Source organism: Megalobrama amblycephala, linkage group LG20 (assembly GCF_018812025.1).
Source record: "Megalobrama amblycephala isolate DHTTF-2021 linkage group LG20, ASM1881202v1, whole genome shotgun sequence".
NCBI lineage: Eukaryota > Metazoa > Chordata > Actinopteri > Cypriniformes > Xenocyprididae > Megalobrama > Megalobrama amblycephala.
In genome coordinates this window covers 14971247-14989613 of record NC_063063.1, presented here as the reverse complement: position 1 = coordinate 14989613, position 18367 = coordinate 14971247, and the positions used below count along the sequence as shown (strand labels likewise).

Genomic DNA, 18367 nt, shown 5'->3' with positions numbered 1-18367 from the left:
TCCTCAAAGTTGATGTGTTAGAAGCAGGAAAAATGGGCAAGCGTAAGGATTTGAGAGAGTTTGATAAGGGCCAAATTGTGATGGCTAGACGACTGGGTCAGAGCATCTTCAAAACTGCAGCTCTTGTGGTGTGTTCCCGGAGTGCAGTGGTCAGTATCTATCAAAAGTGGTCCAAGGAAGGAACGAAGGCTGGCCCATGTTGTCCGATCCAACAGGCGAACTACTGTAGCTCAAATTGCTCAAGAAGTTAATGCTGGTTCTGATAGAAAGGTGTCAGAATACACAGTTCATCGCAGTTTTTTGTGAATGGGGCTGCATAGCTGCAGACCAGTCAGGGTGCCCATACTGACCCCTGTCCACCATAGAAAGCGCCAACAGTGCGCCCTGCCACAAAGCAAAAATGGTTCAGGAATGGTTTGAGGAGCACAACAATGAGTTTGAGGTGTTGACTTGGCCTCCAAATTCCCCAGATCCTCAATCTAATCTAGCATCTGTGGGATGTGCTGAACAAAGAAGTCCGATCCGTGGAGGCCCCACTTCGCAACTTAAGCCGGGTTCAGACTGCACGATTTTCAAAGTAGTCGGGTCACTGTTCTTTTCACACTGCATGACTATCTTGGCCAGCATTCAGTCGCTGCTGTGTTCACACTGCACGATGGATCGGATTCACACTGCATGACTTTACAATAGGAAGAATCACTGACAACTCTATCTGGCACGCAAACTACGTTTCACAACCAAACACACGCGAGATGTGACAAGGAAACAACGCGATATCACGCGTGCAAGACCGGAGTTCTCACGTGAGACTGGGATTATTATTAAACGGTAGCCCGCAAGAAGCTTGCAATACGAATTGCCTGTGCGCTGATTTGCAGCAAAAACAAGAAAAAGAAAAGAAGAATATGGAGGAGGAAATTGGTTGGAGAGACGCGAGGAACAAGGATTGTGTGTTCTGCAATGAGAGTGGTCTATAACTCCTCCCCGAACTCCCTGCTGCTCTGGATCTTGCTCTCTCCTTGGCTGTCAGTCATTGCCGATGTAGTTTTCAGTCAGAACACTTTTCACACAGCAAGATTTTGAATCGCCGACAGGTCCAGATATTTAGCATGCCAAATATCTCACGGGCGTCGGTGACTCGCCGGCGATTCTCTTAGATCACGTCTTTGCTTTTTCACACTGCGTGATTGTCACTTGCGTGAACGAGCACCGATTTGCCTGTGATTTCGGGCATTTGTCGGCGATTTCTCAACCTGTCGTGCGAGCCAAAATCGGGGCTAAAATCGTGGAGTCTGAACTCGGCTTACAGGGCTTAAAGGACCTTGCTGCTAACATCTTGATGCCAGATACCACAGCACACCTTCAGGGGTCTAGTGGAGTCCATGCCTTCGATGGGTCAGGGCTGTTTTGGCAGCAAAAGGAGGACCAACACAATATTAGGAAGGTGGTCATAATGTTATGCCTGATCGGATGTATATATACTGAGCCTATAGATTGAACTGTTTCTGATTCCATGGCTGGTTTCTCAGTATGTGCTTTGTGGTGTTGATGTGCTGGCGTTTGTACTTGTTGCTAGTTGCTGTCAGTTAGTGTTAGAGTGTTTTTATATATATTTTTTTGTTTGTTTGTTTGTTTGTTTGTTTTTGTATGTAGGGTACATCCCCAGCTATCTGGAGAAGGATGAGCCATGTGTGGTGTGTGGAGACAAAGCTACAGGCTACCACTACCGCTGCATCACCTGTGAGGGCTGTAAGGTAGGACTTCTTTGCTATCACTTGTGCACAGTGACATCTGTTAACAGACACCCCAGACCCACCTCTATATATACAGACTAGACTGTCACTTCATGTAGAGTCATGGTGTGGAGCTGGTCCAGTCTTTTCGACAATACACCCTGTTGTCATTTGTGAAACTTAGACTCCTATCACTATCAAACCTGTCATATCACATACCTAAAAAAACCCTGTCAACCATCTTATCCACTATCTGTCTCTTTGTATGTGAAGGGAGGGAATTGTGAGTGACAACTGTGCTATGAAAGTCTTTGTGACTCCTGTCTAAACAGGCTGATTTGAAAAGCTCTGAGAGCTTGCAGATCTCCTCAATACAAAAAAAGTTTTCTAATAATAAGACGTCTGCTAAACATCCTTCAAATTAGGGATGTCACTAAGCTAGGGTTGTCAGCAATTATCGTGTTTGCATTTGCTCTGTGTAATTATTTTATTTTACAGGTGCTGGTCATATAATTAGAATATTGTGAAAAAGTTCATTTTTTTATTGTAAATTATTTTAAAAAATGAAACTTTCATTTATACTAGATTCCCTACATGTACAGTAAAACATTTCAAAAGTTTTCTTTTTTTTTTTTTTTTTTTTTAAATTTGTTGATTAGAGCATACAGCTAATGAAAGTCCAAAATCCAGTATCTCAAAATATTAGAATATTTACATTTGAGTTTCATTAAATGATCATCCCTACAGTACAAATTCCGGGTATCTCTTGTTCTTTGAAACCACACTAATGGGGAAGACTGCTGACTTGGTAATGGTCCAGGAGACAATCATTGACACCCTCCACAAAGAGAGTAAGTCACAGATGGTCATTACTGAATGTGGTGGCTGTTTGAGTGATGTATCAAAGCATATTAAATAGGGGTGTGACGAGACCAGTATCTCACGAGACGAGACGAGACTCGAGATTGAGTTCACGAGACGAGACAAGATGGCGAAATACATGACTAGAAAAAATATTCTGCAGGTGTATTTGAAATGTTTTAACTAATCATTTTGTAATGAATGTCATTTCAGTTCTACTTTCTGAGACTGAATTATCATATGCAGTAAAAGACAACAATACTCAAGTAATGTAAAAGGTTTTGCCACTAACTCAACTGACTGGCTTCTCTTCAGATCTTACTGTACATGAATTATGAGCTTCTACAGCTTTTGACCTCCTAACTGAACTCCTCTCCACAATCTGATCACAGAAATAAAAACAGTATAAATAAAAATGGTAACACTTTACAATAAGGTCTCATTTATTAACATTAATGTATTAACCAACATCAACTAACAACAAGCAATATATTTGCTACAGTATTTATTAATCTTTGTTAGTTAATAAAAACAGTCATTCATTGTTAGTTCATGATAGTTCACAGTGCATTAACTAATGTTAACAAATGAAACCTTATTGTTTGTACTAGTAAATAATAAGAAGAGAAAACTGTTATTCATTTTTATGGTAACACTTTACAATAAGTGCAACCATAATCGCACTCTCTCAATATTCAAAGATCAAATAAGACCAAATTTTTCTTTGATACAGAGCTGAGAGATGGTTACAACTACACTGCCCAGCCTAAAATAGCTTTCATATTGAGAGATATCTGTATTCATCAGTGAGCCGCTTTCAAAATGCGGGGTATTGAAATCACGTTTGAATGCGCACGCGCGTTTACTTTCACTTTTAAACGGTCGCGCGTACTCTGTAAATATGGAGCGGCGGCGACCGTTATCCAACTGAATTAAATGTTTTTTTTTTTTTATTTAAATACAAAGCAAAACGACAGTGGAGGCAAAATGTAAACGTAGCGGTGGCATATTCTTTCCTAATCATCCTAACACTCTGTCATGGCAACATCACGAGACTACTTTTCGCCTCGACGAGAAATCTCGTCACGGTTTAGTCTCGCGAGATCTCGTGCCACGAGATCTCGTCACACCCCTAATATTAAATGCAAAGTTGACTAGAAGGAAGAAATTGGGTAGGCAAAGGTGCACAAGCAACAGGGATGACCGCAAGCTTGAGAATACTGTCAAGTAAAGCCGATTCAAACACTTGGGAGAGCTTCACAATGAGTAGAATGAATCCGGAGTCAGCGCATCAAGAGTCACCACACTCAGACATCTTCAGGAAAAGGACTACCAAGCCACTTCTGAAACAGAAAAAACGTCAGAAGCATCTTACCTGGGCTAAGGAGAAAAAGAACTGGACAGTGAACAGTGGTCGAAAGTCCTCTTTTCAGAAGTAAATTTTGCATTTCATGTTGAAATCATGGTCCCAGAGTCTGAAGGAAGACTGGAGAGGCACAGAATCCAAGCCGCTTGAAGTCTAGTGGGACGTTTCTGAAGTTAGTAATGATTTGGGGGCCGTGACGTCTGCTGGTGTTGGTCCATTGTGTTTTATCAAGTGCAAAGTCAATGCAGCCATCTTCCAGGAGATTTTGGAGCACTTTATGCTTCCATCTGCTGACAAGCTTTATGGAGATGCTGATTTCCTTTTCCAGCAGGACTTTAGCACCTGCCCACAGTGCAAAAACCACTTCCAAGTGGTTTGCTGACCATGATATTACTGTGGATATTTTCAAGAGAAAGATGAGAAACAGTCGATCCAACAATATATAGATGATCTGAAGGCTCAATAGTGCCTCAGCAGTGCCACAGGCTGATCACTTCCATGCCACACTTCACTGATGCTGTAATTTGTGCTAGGAGCAAGTGCTGCCTACCAAGTATTGAGTGTACAAATGAACATACTTTAAAGAACTTGAACTTTTCTGTTTTGAAAATCCATTTTTTGATTGATCTTAGGAAATATTCTAATATTTTGAGATACTGGATTTTGGACTTTCATGAGCTGTACGCTCTAATCATCAAAATTAAAAAAAAAAAAAAAAAAACTTTTGAAATGTTTTACTTTACATGTAGGGAACTTTTTCACGATATTCTAATTATATGACCAGCACCTGTATTTTATAATTTTTTTGTATTTTTTGTTTTCATGTTTCTTCTTTTTGTTTTTGTTTTTGTTTTGGTTTGGTTTGGTTTTTGTTATGATTTCTCAAAATAAAGGAATTTATTCAAGAGCATATTAGTTTTTGGTGTGGAATTGAATTTGGTATCAAGACTAATTTTCCACTGATATTTGTATTGACTACTGAAATTTTAGCATTTTGGCAACCCTACAGAAAACAAGACAACATTGCAGAAGATATCGTTAAGATATAAGAGTTGGTAAGATATAAGTCATTGGCAAATATTTTTTGTTTGCTTGTTTTAAGCATTCATCTATGTAACTATTAGGCTGCTTAAAACAAGATCAATTTATTTGAAAATGAGGCTTCAACTTAATCCATTACATATTCTCTGAAAACATGTATTATTCTCATACACATTTTTGACTTTCAAAAGGATATTTTTGATGTTTTTACAGCAAAACGAGACAAAAAGCCTCTTTGCATCCGCCTGCTCCATATCGTCCCCTTGGAATTATAAGGTTCTGTCTGCATTCCGAGTAGTTTTGAGATATTGAGCTTCAAAGTTTTTTTTTCCATTCGACTGTGTAGATAGAACATTTTTGTTTTCTAAATAAAGTGTCAGATCCTTATAAGGGAACGATATGTGACAGATAACACCTGTCTGACTCCCTGCCGTCTGAATACACTCTCTATCCAACTCACTTCCAGGGATTCTTCAGGCGCACCATTCAGAAGAACCTCCACCCCTCTTACTCCTGTAAATACGATGGCTGCTGCATCATCGACAAGATCACCCGCAACCAGTGTCAGCTCTGCCGCTTCAAGAAATGCATCGCCGTGGGCATGGCCATGGATCGTGAGTGATTTCGCACACAGTCATGCAAATAACATACAAAATCACTGAACATGCAAAAATAAACATGAGTCAGTGCATACGGTAGGTTTGCATGATGGTCACTATGATTTCAAACATGATCATCAGCAGTTTGTCTTGTATCTCTAAGTTGTCCTAAGTTAATAGAATTTGTAATAAACAGGAAAATAATTTAAAACAGAAGTGTTTGAACTTCTACATCAGACATTTGGACCCCACTGTATTGGATCATGAATGCAGCCCTGCTCTTTACATACACAAATGCATGCTGACAGCGAAGGTACATTAATCCTATGCAAACTGAAGTGCTCAGTCTGGGGTTCCCCTTCACATATGTCTGTACGCCTCACATATGTACAGCACATGTTCAGCCCAGACCACATTTCTTCTTCCTCTGTCACTCCCTCTCTTTCTCTACTCTATAATATTTTATGGATGTCTCTTGTTTCTACTTTGATCCCTGCCTGATGCTCTTACTCATTCTGTCACTGCCATTCTGCACTGCAAAATCATTACTTTTGTTTTCCAGGAAAAGTGTCTAAACATCCTTAAAATTAAAGATTCACTGGAAAAGCAACCAAATTAAGAGGCACCATAACTTAATTGTACAGTACAATGTGTTTTATGCATCATGACATTGGGAGAATTAACCCCTTTTTTCTCTTTGGTGTAGTGGTTCTGGACGACTCCAAGCGGGTCGCGAAACGGCGCTTGATTGAGGAGAACCGTGAGAAGCGGAAAAAGGAGGAGATGGTCAAGTCCCTGCAGAATCGTCCAGAACCCACCAGCTCAGAATGGGAGCTGATCCGTATGGTGACAGAAGCTCACCGCCACACCAATGCACAGGGCTCTCACTGGAAACAGAAACGCAAGTTCCTGGTAAGCAAGCACTTTGTGTCAGCATGCGCGATGTCAGGTCAAGTCAGTTTTATTTGTATAACTGTGTTGTTATTGTTAACTAAAACTATAACTAATACTAGAGCTGCACAATTAATCATTAAAAGATTGTGATCTCAATTCAGACACTCATGCAATCTCATTCCTAAATGACAACGATTCACCTGTGTCTATTAAACCTTTGACCAAATCACACAAGAACATTCAAATCTCAAAGCCAGAGAGAACCAGTTGTCATTTTTTTTCTTCTTCAAAATAGTCAACCACACAGTATTGTTATTTCTGTGTTATAAATATTCATATTATCACAGAACTGTGATAAAAGTTTATAGTTCGAATATATAAACACTGATGTCTAAGGAAGCGATCAAAATAGATAATGACCTTTTGAAAGTAACATGGCACTTCAAATAACGTTTGTATTGATTACATCCTTACGCCAACAGGTGGCGACAAGTGACTGTTAAAAAAATTTGTTTATTATTGAACCATTCATACAAGAGATTCGTTCAATGCTGATTCATCCAGTAATGAAAAAAGGGAAGTAGCCGATTTATGAGTGAGTCATTGAATCATTCATTCAAACCGATTTTTTTTTTAAAGTCAGAACCTTTTTTTTTTTTTAGTTGTCGTGGGAGAAACATGATCTCTGTTTGAAACTACATTTTTTTGTGATTCTTAATTTATCCAGAATCGTAGAGCTCTAACTAATACTTTTAAAAATTGTTTTTAGTAATAAAGCTGAAATAAAATAAAATATAAATATTACGTGAAAAACTTAAAAGAAAGTGTTGGTGAAAGTTAAAGTATTAAAATTACCAAAACTAAAATAAAAATATATTTAAAGCTATATAGGAACTATATATAGTTCCCATATAGCTATATATATAAAAAAATGAAAACAAAAATGCACATTACAATATAAGACTAAAGCTAATTCAATATAATAATATATACTATAATAGTATATAGAAATACTAAAATAACACTGGTATTACATTTATCACAATACATTCAGCTTGAAAGCAGCTTTACAGAAAATAGTAGCATCTAAAATAGTACAATTTTTCCATATAATAGATGTTTAGGTAGATGAAGGAGAAAAAACATTATTTTATTTTATTTGTGTGCATTTATTTTATTTCTGTTTATCTTGTCACTACATTTTAGTTTAGTTTAGCGCATTGCTATGGCCTTATCTGTCAGTGCACATTAGCATTTGTTTACACAGCTTGCTAATCAATTTTATGAGTGACAGTACCAGTCTGCACATATCAGTTGTGACCGGGCAACAGCGAGTGCTAAAGCAACAGTTATTAACAGGTATAACTACAATTTAAAGAACAGAGTATAACTGCACACTCACTTAAGCATTTTTATTATTACCGACGTTTCAGCAGACAAGCAGCCTTCGTCAAGGTAATAACTGGAATGTAGCCATGAAGGGCCTTTATAAAAGTGTCTCTGTTTATGAAGAAGGAAGGAAAGAGGAAGGAAAGAGTTTAGACGGAATTAATCGCTCATTCGCACAAAATACTACCTACTGTGAAAGAGGTGGCAGGGTACAGGAAGAGAAAATGGAAAGGAAGAGTCAAGGAGAGACACACAGGATATTTTCTCAAAATCCTAAAAGACTAATTGATCTTAAAGAGAAGAAAAAGAGAGTCATTTACTCATGCTCATGTCATTCCAAACCTTTATAAAAATGAAAAAGTCTCTCTGTTTTTTGTGTCCATAACAATGAAAGTCAAAGCGGTCCAGTGTTATTTTGGACCCCATTGACTTTCATTGTATGGACAAAAACAGTTCTTCAAAGCATTCTTTACCAGAGTTCACATATGTTGAGTATATGCACGGTATCTTACTAAGAGAAGGAGTGATTTGGAGACTCTCCAGTGTCCATCATAGAACCAAAGTTGGTTCTCTCAGCCCACCGAACATCCACCGCCCTCCCAGCCGTTACGAGTACTATCAAAGCCCTGACACACACCAGTCTAAACATTCGGCATGTACTAGACCCTGTTACGATCATCCACAGGGGACAGAGAAACCACTTCCCCGGCCAGCTGAGAACTCCTATAAAACGGCCCATAAAGAATTCAGCCTATATAACCTTTACTACCAAGATATGCCTCCAATAACAGTGCAAGGCCGAGACCCCGAATGACCCCGATAAACTGCACTCTCTTTCTCCATGGGAACACTCACTCTGTCCTGTCGGTAGTCCAACTGGGCAGTCTTAAGATCTCTGTAGTGAGAAAGCACTGTGCCAAATTCTCAGCAGTGAGAAGGCCAGAGTGGACCAGTAGAAGGGATAGTTTACACTGGGGTCTTACAGGCACAGGCTGCATTTGGGACGTATCCAGGGCCTGCTCTTCCCCCCACCTCCTGGAAGAAGAGACGTACACAAACTTTGGTTCATGCTTGTTAAAACTTACACAAATACACCAGTGCGGCACAGTTAAAAGAGTCCTGTCCGTCTGGGAAAGCGTAAACACAAACACACAAATCTTAAACGGCAGCAGAAGTTCCTCAGAGGCACATTCTGAATCGCTGAAGAGATTCTTTTGCGATTTATTTACTTTCTAGACACTGCCTCTCTGTGTGGTCTGCGCTGTAATTTCTGAACTGTATTTCTTTCATGACAACTCTCAGAGAGATTGGCATGGTAATGGATAGGGCAATGTAATGTATTTGGTCTTGGCAGAATAGATCTGCTATGCTGCTGCTGTTGATTATTGCTGTTGCAGAGCAAGTACAGAGACTTGCTACTGCCAACACATTCACGGACATTGCTGTGAGCATGTAAGACATGCTGCTGCTGCTGCTGCACATATAACATACATGAAATAAACCCTGTACCAGATCTATACAGGTGAGCTGGGGAAGGTGGAGGATTTCTGAAAGTGCGCTGCAGACTGCTAACCTCAAACAAACAACAAGCTCGTTGCCCCTCTGACATCACAGGCGATCAATCAGCTGCGCTATGCAGACAATGACGTGATCGCTACCAAATGAGTTAAGGACCTTATCAACCAGCACCATCTATTCTAGAGTTTCATGCCAGAACTTTGTATGTGTCGCATTAAGGCTGCTTTAGCACTAATAATGGTAATATTAATAAGAGTAATTATTCAAACAGCTTGTCTGTCACAGCTGAAGTGTCTTGAACCTTGTTTGCTCTCACAATGAAACAAATTAGTGTTTATATGTAGGCCAGCACTGCGCTTTTTTCTGCAGTCTTGTCTTGAATTCAGTGTCTTTGTTTATTTCTGTCTGTTCGCTTTATCAGAAACAAAGAAATCAATGTGATTGCAGAGTTTGAAGTCTTTAGGGCTGTCACATTTGTGCTGCAAGGGGTGACGTCCACCACATGGACATGTTTTTAAATTAAAATTTTTGGTTGGGGTTGTTTATGCGCAGACATGCTGATATCACAAAATTACATGAATATTAAATAGGTTAGGACAGATTCTTTTTTTTCTTTTTTCTTTTTCATTTTGATAATGTAAGGCTGCATTTATTTGATCACAAATACAGTAATTAAAATAACTCTAATAACTAATATAAAATTTTATATTTTTAAATATAATTTATTCCTGTGATGGCAAAGCTGAATTTACGGCATCATTACTCCAGTTCTTCAGTTTCACATAATCTTTCAGAAATATGCTGATTTGGGGCTTCAAGAAACATTTCTTATTATTAACAATGTTGAAAACAGTTGTACTGCTTAATATTTTTGTGGAAACCATGATATATTTTTTTTTTCCTTGATTCTTTGATGAATATATCATTTTCTGTAACATTATAAATGTCTTTACTGTCACTTTTGATCAATTTAATGCAACCATGCTTAGTAAAGGTATTATATTTCTTTCAAAACAAGTATATTATATACATTTACAATTATATGCATATTTAATTTGATAACTTTTTATAATCCCTTTTTTGCTTATTTCATTCCTGAGAATGTATTCACTTGTTATTCTTATATGTCAGAGGTGTTGAATGCAGTACATGAATCATAGCCATGTCTCGCATTCAAAAACTATATATGCAACTGCAACAGCCAACATGTAATGCTGTAATTGCAGCTCTGCCTCTTGAGCATTTATAATCACCTCTATTCTGACTCATGTAACATGCCACGGCTACTTGGCTGTTTGTCCAGAGTTTTTACATGGCTGACCTCTAATCCACCCTGAAGATACCAAACGCTGTGGTTTTTCAAGGCTATCGGCCTACATAACTGTAAAGCCAGACCTTGCACATGCATCTTGTTCTGTCTATCTCATTCATATATTCCTCAATGGAAATACATTATGTTGCTTGTTATAAAAGCCACTTTCAGTCTCTCTGCCAAGTAAAAGACACAGTTAACCCGCTGTGAATCTGTCTCTGTCTGCAGCCGGAGGACATCGGACAGTCTCCGGTGGCCCCTACATCAGACGGTGACAAAGTGGATTTGGAGGCCTTCAGCGAGTTTACCAAGATCATCACCCCAGCCATCACACGTGTTGTTGACTTTGCCAAAAAACTGCCCATGTTTTCGGAGGTGAGAGTGCTGTTAGGTTTTGTTTTTATTTTACAGCCTTTTTGAAGTTTTTTTGTTCAGTTGTAATTAGTTTGTTGAATTAAACCTTGTAATGTTAGTGACTAACACTAACGCCTAATTAGCTGAAAATATGCTGCTGTCCTGCTCTAAATTTGTGTTGTAGGGATGTCCTGATCAAGTTTTTTGTGCCTCCGAGTCACTGAATATTGAGTATCTGCCGATACCGAAAAAGGGGGCACCTATCACTACTGATATATATGTATATGTGTGTGTATATATATATACAGTTTGTGATATATATATATATATATATATATATATATATATACAGTGTATATATAGCAAGAATAGTTTCAACAAAAAGGAAAAAAGCAACTCGTAGCAATGCTTTGTGGCAACGATGTCTCAGATAGTCTGAAGGCAGATAAAAAAAAAAAAATTACTTTTGAGTGATCCGTTACAAAAGTACGCATCAAATATGCTAAACACAGAAGCTCGAATGCAGAACAGCAGAAGCTAGAACAGACTTCATCAAGCACGCACATTTGGGCTGTGTCCGAAATCACACCCCTATACCCTTAAATAGGGCACTATTTGAGGGGACAGCCATTTTTAGTGGTGTCCGAAACCATAGTGGACGATATGGAGAGCACTCATTCAATCCCACAATGCACCGCAGTAACAAGTGTACAACTGATGTACGCTCAAAGGCTAGAGAATACCCATAATGCTCTGTGAGAGTCACGTGCCGAATGAATACCCGCGTCTAGCCAGAAGGTGGCGCCCATAGTTGAATCATTTTCCATCCTTTTGGTCCAATGTGGCTACAGCATAATATCATACAGGTATAAATTCATTTGTAACTGATTAATAAACTGTTTAATTAAGGTTTATACATAGTTTTCATGTTCAAGATAAATATTTTTATTTTACTACTGGAGCTGCCAGTTTGTTAAGTTTCAAATGATTATTAAATTGCATGCACAAACTATGCAAAAGCAGCAGCCCTTCCGGCGCACTCAGTGTCCGAATTCACTCATTTTCACTTCATTCCCTCAAGTGGATTATTTTAGGGAATAGTGAATGAGGATATAGGGGGTGATTTCGAACACAGCAACTTATTTTCCTTTTAATGGCGGTTGGCACATCCATTTGAAGATGCATACTGCCACCTATTGCACAACACCTGTGTGACAGCTGACGTACAGTAAAGGATCGGGCTTAAGATAGCCAATACCGATCAGTTAAAAAAATGCTTAATCGGGCCACATCCTTGAGATCTGCTCAGGACATCCCTAGTCATTTGTAGTTGTTGGCAGATTATTCAACTGATAAAACGGTAACACATTTCAAGAATGTGTCAGTGTGGGTGGGTTTGTATGTATGTGCTATGTTGTCATGTTAGGATGAATTGTACAGTTGTGGCTTTGGTAATTGTGTGTGTGTGTGTGTGTGTGTGTGTGTGTGTGTGTGTGTGTGTGTGTGTGTGTGTGTGTGTGTGTGTGTGTGTGTGTGTGTGTGTGTGTGTGTGATATTGCCACATTACATCATTCATAGCTATGTGGCATTCTCTCCATATTTAACATTCAACAACTCTCCCTTAACCGCAAGTCTGAACATTCTTGCATAGTAGACTACACAGCACCCTTATGGCATCAAATTTATTATTGTCTACACAATAAATTTACCGTCATCCACTACCTCGCAGTCTTTTTTCTACGTTGAGCGTTATGCCTCCTGTATTTTCCACACTTTGTAATACACACCTAGACAGACTGTAATATACAAAATAATACTGAACAATACTGACTGAACCTTGTTGCTTTTGTAAATGATGTGAAACATTTTATGTATTTTTGTGAAGAACAACATGCAGTGCTTACATCGACTGTGTTTCCATGAATACTCACCAAGGATGGGCATTTTGACATATTGCTGTGTGTATTTGACCATTTTAGGTGCACAACTGAAGACGTGATGATGATTTTCATGCACAGAAAGCATCCTGTCAGTAGCAGATTCAGTTCTCAGTTTAACACTATAATTAAAAAAAAAAAAAAATTCAATTTGACATTTATAACTACTTCATTCTGTGCTGTGTAAATACTAAAAGTCAGAAAAGAAAAGAAAAGAAAAGAAAAGAAAAGAAAAGAAAAGAAAAGAAAAGAAATGGAAAAAGCTTAATCATTGTCAATACTGGAACCTATACTGGCATATATTTTTTGGAAAAAAAAGGATATAAAAAGGATCAGAATTCATGTGAACTGAATTGTTTTTTTTTTTAAATATTTAATATTTAATTTACAGACACAATTACAATATTTGAAATGCATCATGCAATCATGTGGTTTCTAATTTCTGTAGCTGCCTTGTGAGGATCAGATCATCCTGCTGAAGGGCTGCTGTATGGAGATTATGTCCCTACGAGCTGCAGTTCGATATGACCCAGAAAGCGAGACCTTGACCCTGAGCGGGGAGATGGCTGTCAAACGAGAGCAGCTTAAGAATGGAGGGCTGGGCGTTGTGTCTGACGCCATCTTCGACTTGGGCAAGAGTCTGGCTCAGTTCAACCTGGATGACACAGAGGTGGCCCTGCTGCAGGCCGTGCTGCTTATGAGCTCAGGTGAGAGAGGACACCTTCATTACAGTAATCCTGCTCATATACCAAAATCAGCCTTTGTGAGAGAAATCTCAAAACTGGATCAGCAGCAAGAAGCAGCCATATGGAATTGGATGAATGTTAGGCTCTGTTCCTGAAGCTAGTGAGCTGCCTTGCTGTCTGCTACCTACAGTACATAGGCAGTTCCCCTCTATGGTAACATTTCTCGAAACTCGAAATAGAACTCAGGGCTCAAAGCTAAGGATTGAGCCCTAACAGTTCTCCTTTAGATGGAGCGTTTTCAAGAGAATTCATCAAACCTGTAACAGTCGGGTTCTGGGAGTAAAAACCCCATTCATTTTCTCCATAGAAAACATTCTTTTCTTTTAACCTAACTAGATGGTTTTTGAAATAAAATATTTTGCTACAATGCTAAATCGGTCATATACTGAGTATTGTCTCTGTGGTCCGTCTCTTCAGATCGCACAGGCCTGACATGTGTGGAGAAGATCGAGAAGTGTCAGGAGATGTACCTCCTAGCGTTCGAACACTACATCAACTATCGCAAGCACAACATTCCCCATTTCTGGCCCAAGCTGCTGATGAAGGTGACGGACCTGCGCATGATCGGAGCCTGCCACGCCAGCCGCTTTCTGCACATGAAGGTGGAATGCCCCACTGAACTCTTCCCCCCACTTTTCCTGGAGGTCTTCGAGGATCAGGACGTGTGACGTCCCTGTGAGCCGCGGCAGGAGAATCAGGAACGTTTCGTAACCCGTGCTTCTCTCCCCGTCTCACCCCCCTCCATGCACCAAACTCACCAGCAGCAGCTGCATTGGCAGGGGTCATCTTCAGAAAGGCTTTCATATGGGGGTTTAAGTTGACAACTTTTTGTTTTTTTGGCTTTTCGCGGAAAACTCAGCCCTCCCTCATCCACTAAACTCCCCATGCGTGGCCCTTCTGTCTCGGCATGATGTCTTATACTGGTTTATCAACACCTTAGACACATAATTTACACACATACACACACTCTTATAAGTGTGCTTACAGGTGCAGTACTTATACGACTCGAATCCTCCAATGAGCTTGTATGCATTTGTACACGTAGAGACTGCACTACTGTCATGCCACCACTGGAGGTGCCCTCTTGCTAAGACTGGATGGCAGCTGGCATGTAGATTTCTCCGCCAGGTCGTGAAGTGGTCAGTTAATTTCAGTCATCTAAATCTCAGCATTTTTGTGAGATTAACCGCCGGTATCTTCTGTTCACATGCCGTAGTTACGCCAAGCTCCACGCTAATGTGGAGCTTCTCTAATAGACCTCATGATTCTCTTCGATATTGAGCCTATGTATGGAGCCGGAGGACATTTTTGAACCAAATCAGGTGCTATATTTAAATAAAGCTACTCAAAATGATTTGGGACCTTGCAAGAATATGCCCCCTCCCTTCTCTGTAGGACATGGACCGTTCAAATGCTCTCGGTCGCCATTTTTCAGGGGTGCCGCTCACCGACTTTTCAAGAACGGTTCGTTCTTGCCATTTGAGGGGCTTATTTGAGGGCTCCGCATGCCTCTCTTTGTCCCATGAAAGTCACAGAGATGGAAATCCAGGCGCCCCTACACCTCCGATCCGCGCTTATTTTGTGTTTTACAGGTGTCGGGAGGGAGACAGTATTACCATACTCCCAGACCCAGCTCACACACACAAACGTACTAAAACACACACCTCAAAACTCGAATGCCTCATTTTACTGTATGCACTGCAGTGCTGTAGTTCTGGACTCCCATGCAGGGCTTTGAGAGTTCAGTCCAGCCCATCTGTGTTCCGCTCAGATGCTACTGTTGCCCGGTCTGTGCGAACACACGCGCACACTCCTGACGGCCCATGGCGGACTGGCTGTTGTCGATGTTTTTTCCTTGTGTTGTTTTAATTTTACCTCAAATGTGGGCACACCTCCAGCTGGCTGTGGCTCCATGACTGCCTCTGTGCTGACAGGTTCTACCTCACCTCTGGACACAGGGCAGCTACCCTCAGCACACACACACACACACACACACACACACACACTCGTACTCACACACTGACAGCCAGGAAATAAACACTCAAAAACACAGTTTCTTCTCAGTTATGTTGAAATACCACTGTAGACAGGAGGGCCTGCCATTCCTCATCGTAGCCTGTCAGATTTCTCTGAGGTCTCTTCTCTCTGGGCTGAGAGGAAAAAAAAAAAAAAACAATTCCGGATGGGCTTTTTTTTTTTGTTTCTTGTTTTTTTTTTTTTTTTTTTTCATGCGGGACCAAGTGTCACTTTGATTTCCGTCAAAACGGAAGCTAGTTTTCAGCAGACGGCGAACTAAACCGTACATGCCGCTGACTACAAAGAGGAGCCATGGAGAGAACTATAGATGAAGGACCCGAGGTGGCCGGCTTGAACCAAATGGGTCTATCGCTGTTTCCTTTTCAATACCAAGCAGTAATTTGTAAAGTGGAGCGAGGGGTCGGCTGCTTTCTTCAGTGTAGGGCAGGGGACGCGGGGAAACTAGCAATTGAATGAGAGCACTTAGCTTTGAAAGAGCCAAATCTTCAGAGACGATTCAACCCCTGGCACCTTTTAAGTTTTTGCACTAAGGCATGATGGGTCCCGCTCCTCCAGATCAGTTGCATGTTTTCTGAGGACACGCCCCCAACCTCTCTGTCAAACAGAGGCCACACCTCCATGTGCTCCTGAGCACACCCTCAGAGTCAGTATTAAGTCTAGCAATGTCCGGGTCTCGTTCTTTCTCAGTAACGATTGACGGAGCACATACACGTTCACGAACAGACCGTTGTCCCCGCCCTCTCAAAGCCAGAAGTGGCACGAGACGAACACCCAACAGAAACGGGCCTTTCCTTTGTGAGACAAAGGAGTGGCTGAAGTCATGCAAAGAATGGCAGAACCGAATGAATGTGAACGGGGAGCAGCAGAATGAAAGAGCCAAAGCGAGGAGTTGCTCTTTAAGAAGGTTTGCGAAGGAAGGCAGCCAATCAGAACGAGAGGAACTGTCAGCATTCCGTAAAGGGCCGGTATGGAGTTCCATCTTGGAATACGAGTGACGCCGCAGCGGTTCTGATTGGTTGGTTGAGTGAACGCAGGGGTTTGATGCTGCTTTACCTTCTAATTTTATTTGAGAAAGAAAGAAAAAGAAAAAAATATATAATAAAAGAAATACAAACCCAGAAAACAAATAAAAAGATGACTCCAGAACAAAGAGTTCAAATCTCGGAGCTTGAGCTGTTCTTTTCTTTCTTTTTGTTTTGAACTGAAATGTGTGTGTTCGTTTTCGATTCTTAACTGCTTTATGTAAGAGAGAAAAACAACAGCCGTAGTCACTTTTTGACCATGCGTGCAGTGTAAACTAGAGAATTTCACCTCTTTTTTCACCTCACTATAGTTTGTAATGATAAGTGACTGCTCTGTTTGTCTGTGTATCTGTCCTTCGTCTTTTTATCAAGAGGAATTTACAAGAAACAGGAATATTTTCTTTTTATATTTTGTTTTCTTTTTTTTTATGAAAGAAGACTTAGGAAAAAACATGAGAAATAATGCAACAGAAACTGAAAAAAAAAAAAAAAAAAAAAAAACTGAAACACAATCTACTCATACCTCACACAACACAAAGCTTAAATGAACTTGGGAGGAGAGCTTATCTGCGTGGCACTTGTGTCAAAGTGCGTCCAGTGCACGTGTTGAACTGTACGATGGGGTGTATGTGCGCTTGAGCGTTCATGTGATCGCGGAAGCACACGGCCCCCTCCTTCGGCCTCGAAAGCCCATCTGCTTCAGATTTGTACCAGTTGCACGCATTCGCCCATGTCCGCGAATGCCGTCACCTGCGCTGATGCGACGGGCCGTAATGGGAGCGGATGGGATGCGGTGTGGCTGAAAGGCTGGAAAGGGAGACGTGTGCATCTGTGACAACAGAGAGTGCTTCATGGTATTGAATGTAGCTGACAGGACTGGGCTGGAACCGAGCCCGGGAACTAGAACCTCACTTCAGGTCACCAGCAAGAGTGGACAGTGCTGTCAAAACGATGTTACACAAACAGCTTACTGAGCGTATATTGCCCGACTTCAAGGTGCAATACTTGTGTTTTGTTTTGTTTCATTTTTCTTTTTTGTACTTTTACAAGTTGTTTGGCCATAACCAAGGATGTAAATACAAAACGAAAAGATATCGAAAGATTAAATCACTATGTGTTAACCATATGCAACCGTCACATACTGGATGTCGTGGCCAGAACACAGCCCGTGCGCAGGCTGATCCAACCGCTTTTGTAAAGGAAAACTGCTTATGTAGCTCTGTAAATGCTTCACACATCTGTATGTGTGCTTTGTGCACTCGCAAATGTGCATGTTCAATACAAATATGAAGAAGAAGTGCCCCTTGAAATTAACAATCTAACCCTGTGCCTCCGCAACCCTCTGCCCCGCACTCAAACCGCTCTTTCTGACAGGGTAGCTAGACATACGTTCGCTAGGTCAGATTGCTGGTAGAGACGTAGACGGGTATGGTCTGGTACCTAGAAGCACTTAGCTGACCTCGCTACTGCCAATCAGATTCCTCAGAGGAGAACAGTAGATACTGGTTTTGTTTCACTTTGGTGGTGGTGTACTTTTATTTTCGCCCTTTTTTTTTTT

General features: G+C 40.6%; 1 protein-coding gene across 2 annotated transcripts in view; it reads left to right on the top strand.

The window, feature by feature from the left end:
• thrab (thyroid hormone receptor alpha b) overlaps positions 1-17935 on the top strand; it is a 165867-nt gene extending 147932 nt beyond the window's left edge. For both annotated transcript variants that reach the window (XM_048171435.1, XM_048171436.1), the window contains 6 exons: positions 1654-1754; positions 5468-5615; positions 6307-6512; positions 10942-11088; positions 13453-13711; positions 14168-17935. In XM_048171435.1, the coding sequence (XP_048027392.1) occupies positions 1654-1754; positions 5468-5615; positions 6307-6512; positions 10942-11088; positions 13453-13711; positions 14168-14418 (1112 nt within the window). In that variant the 3' untranslated portion in view covers positions 14419-17935. The remainder of the gene's footprint in view (positions 1-1653; positions 1755-5467; positions 5616-6306; positions 6513-10941; positions 11089-13452; positions 13712-14167) is intronic.
• Positions 17936-18367: the final 432 nt, after the last annotated feature.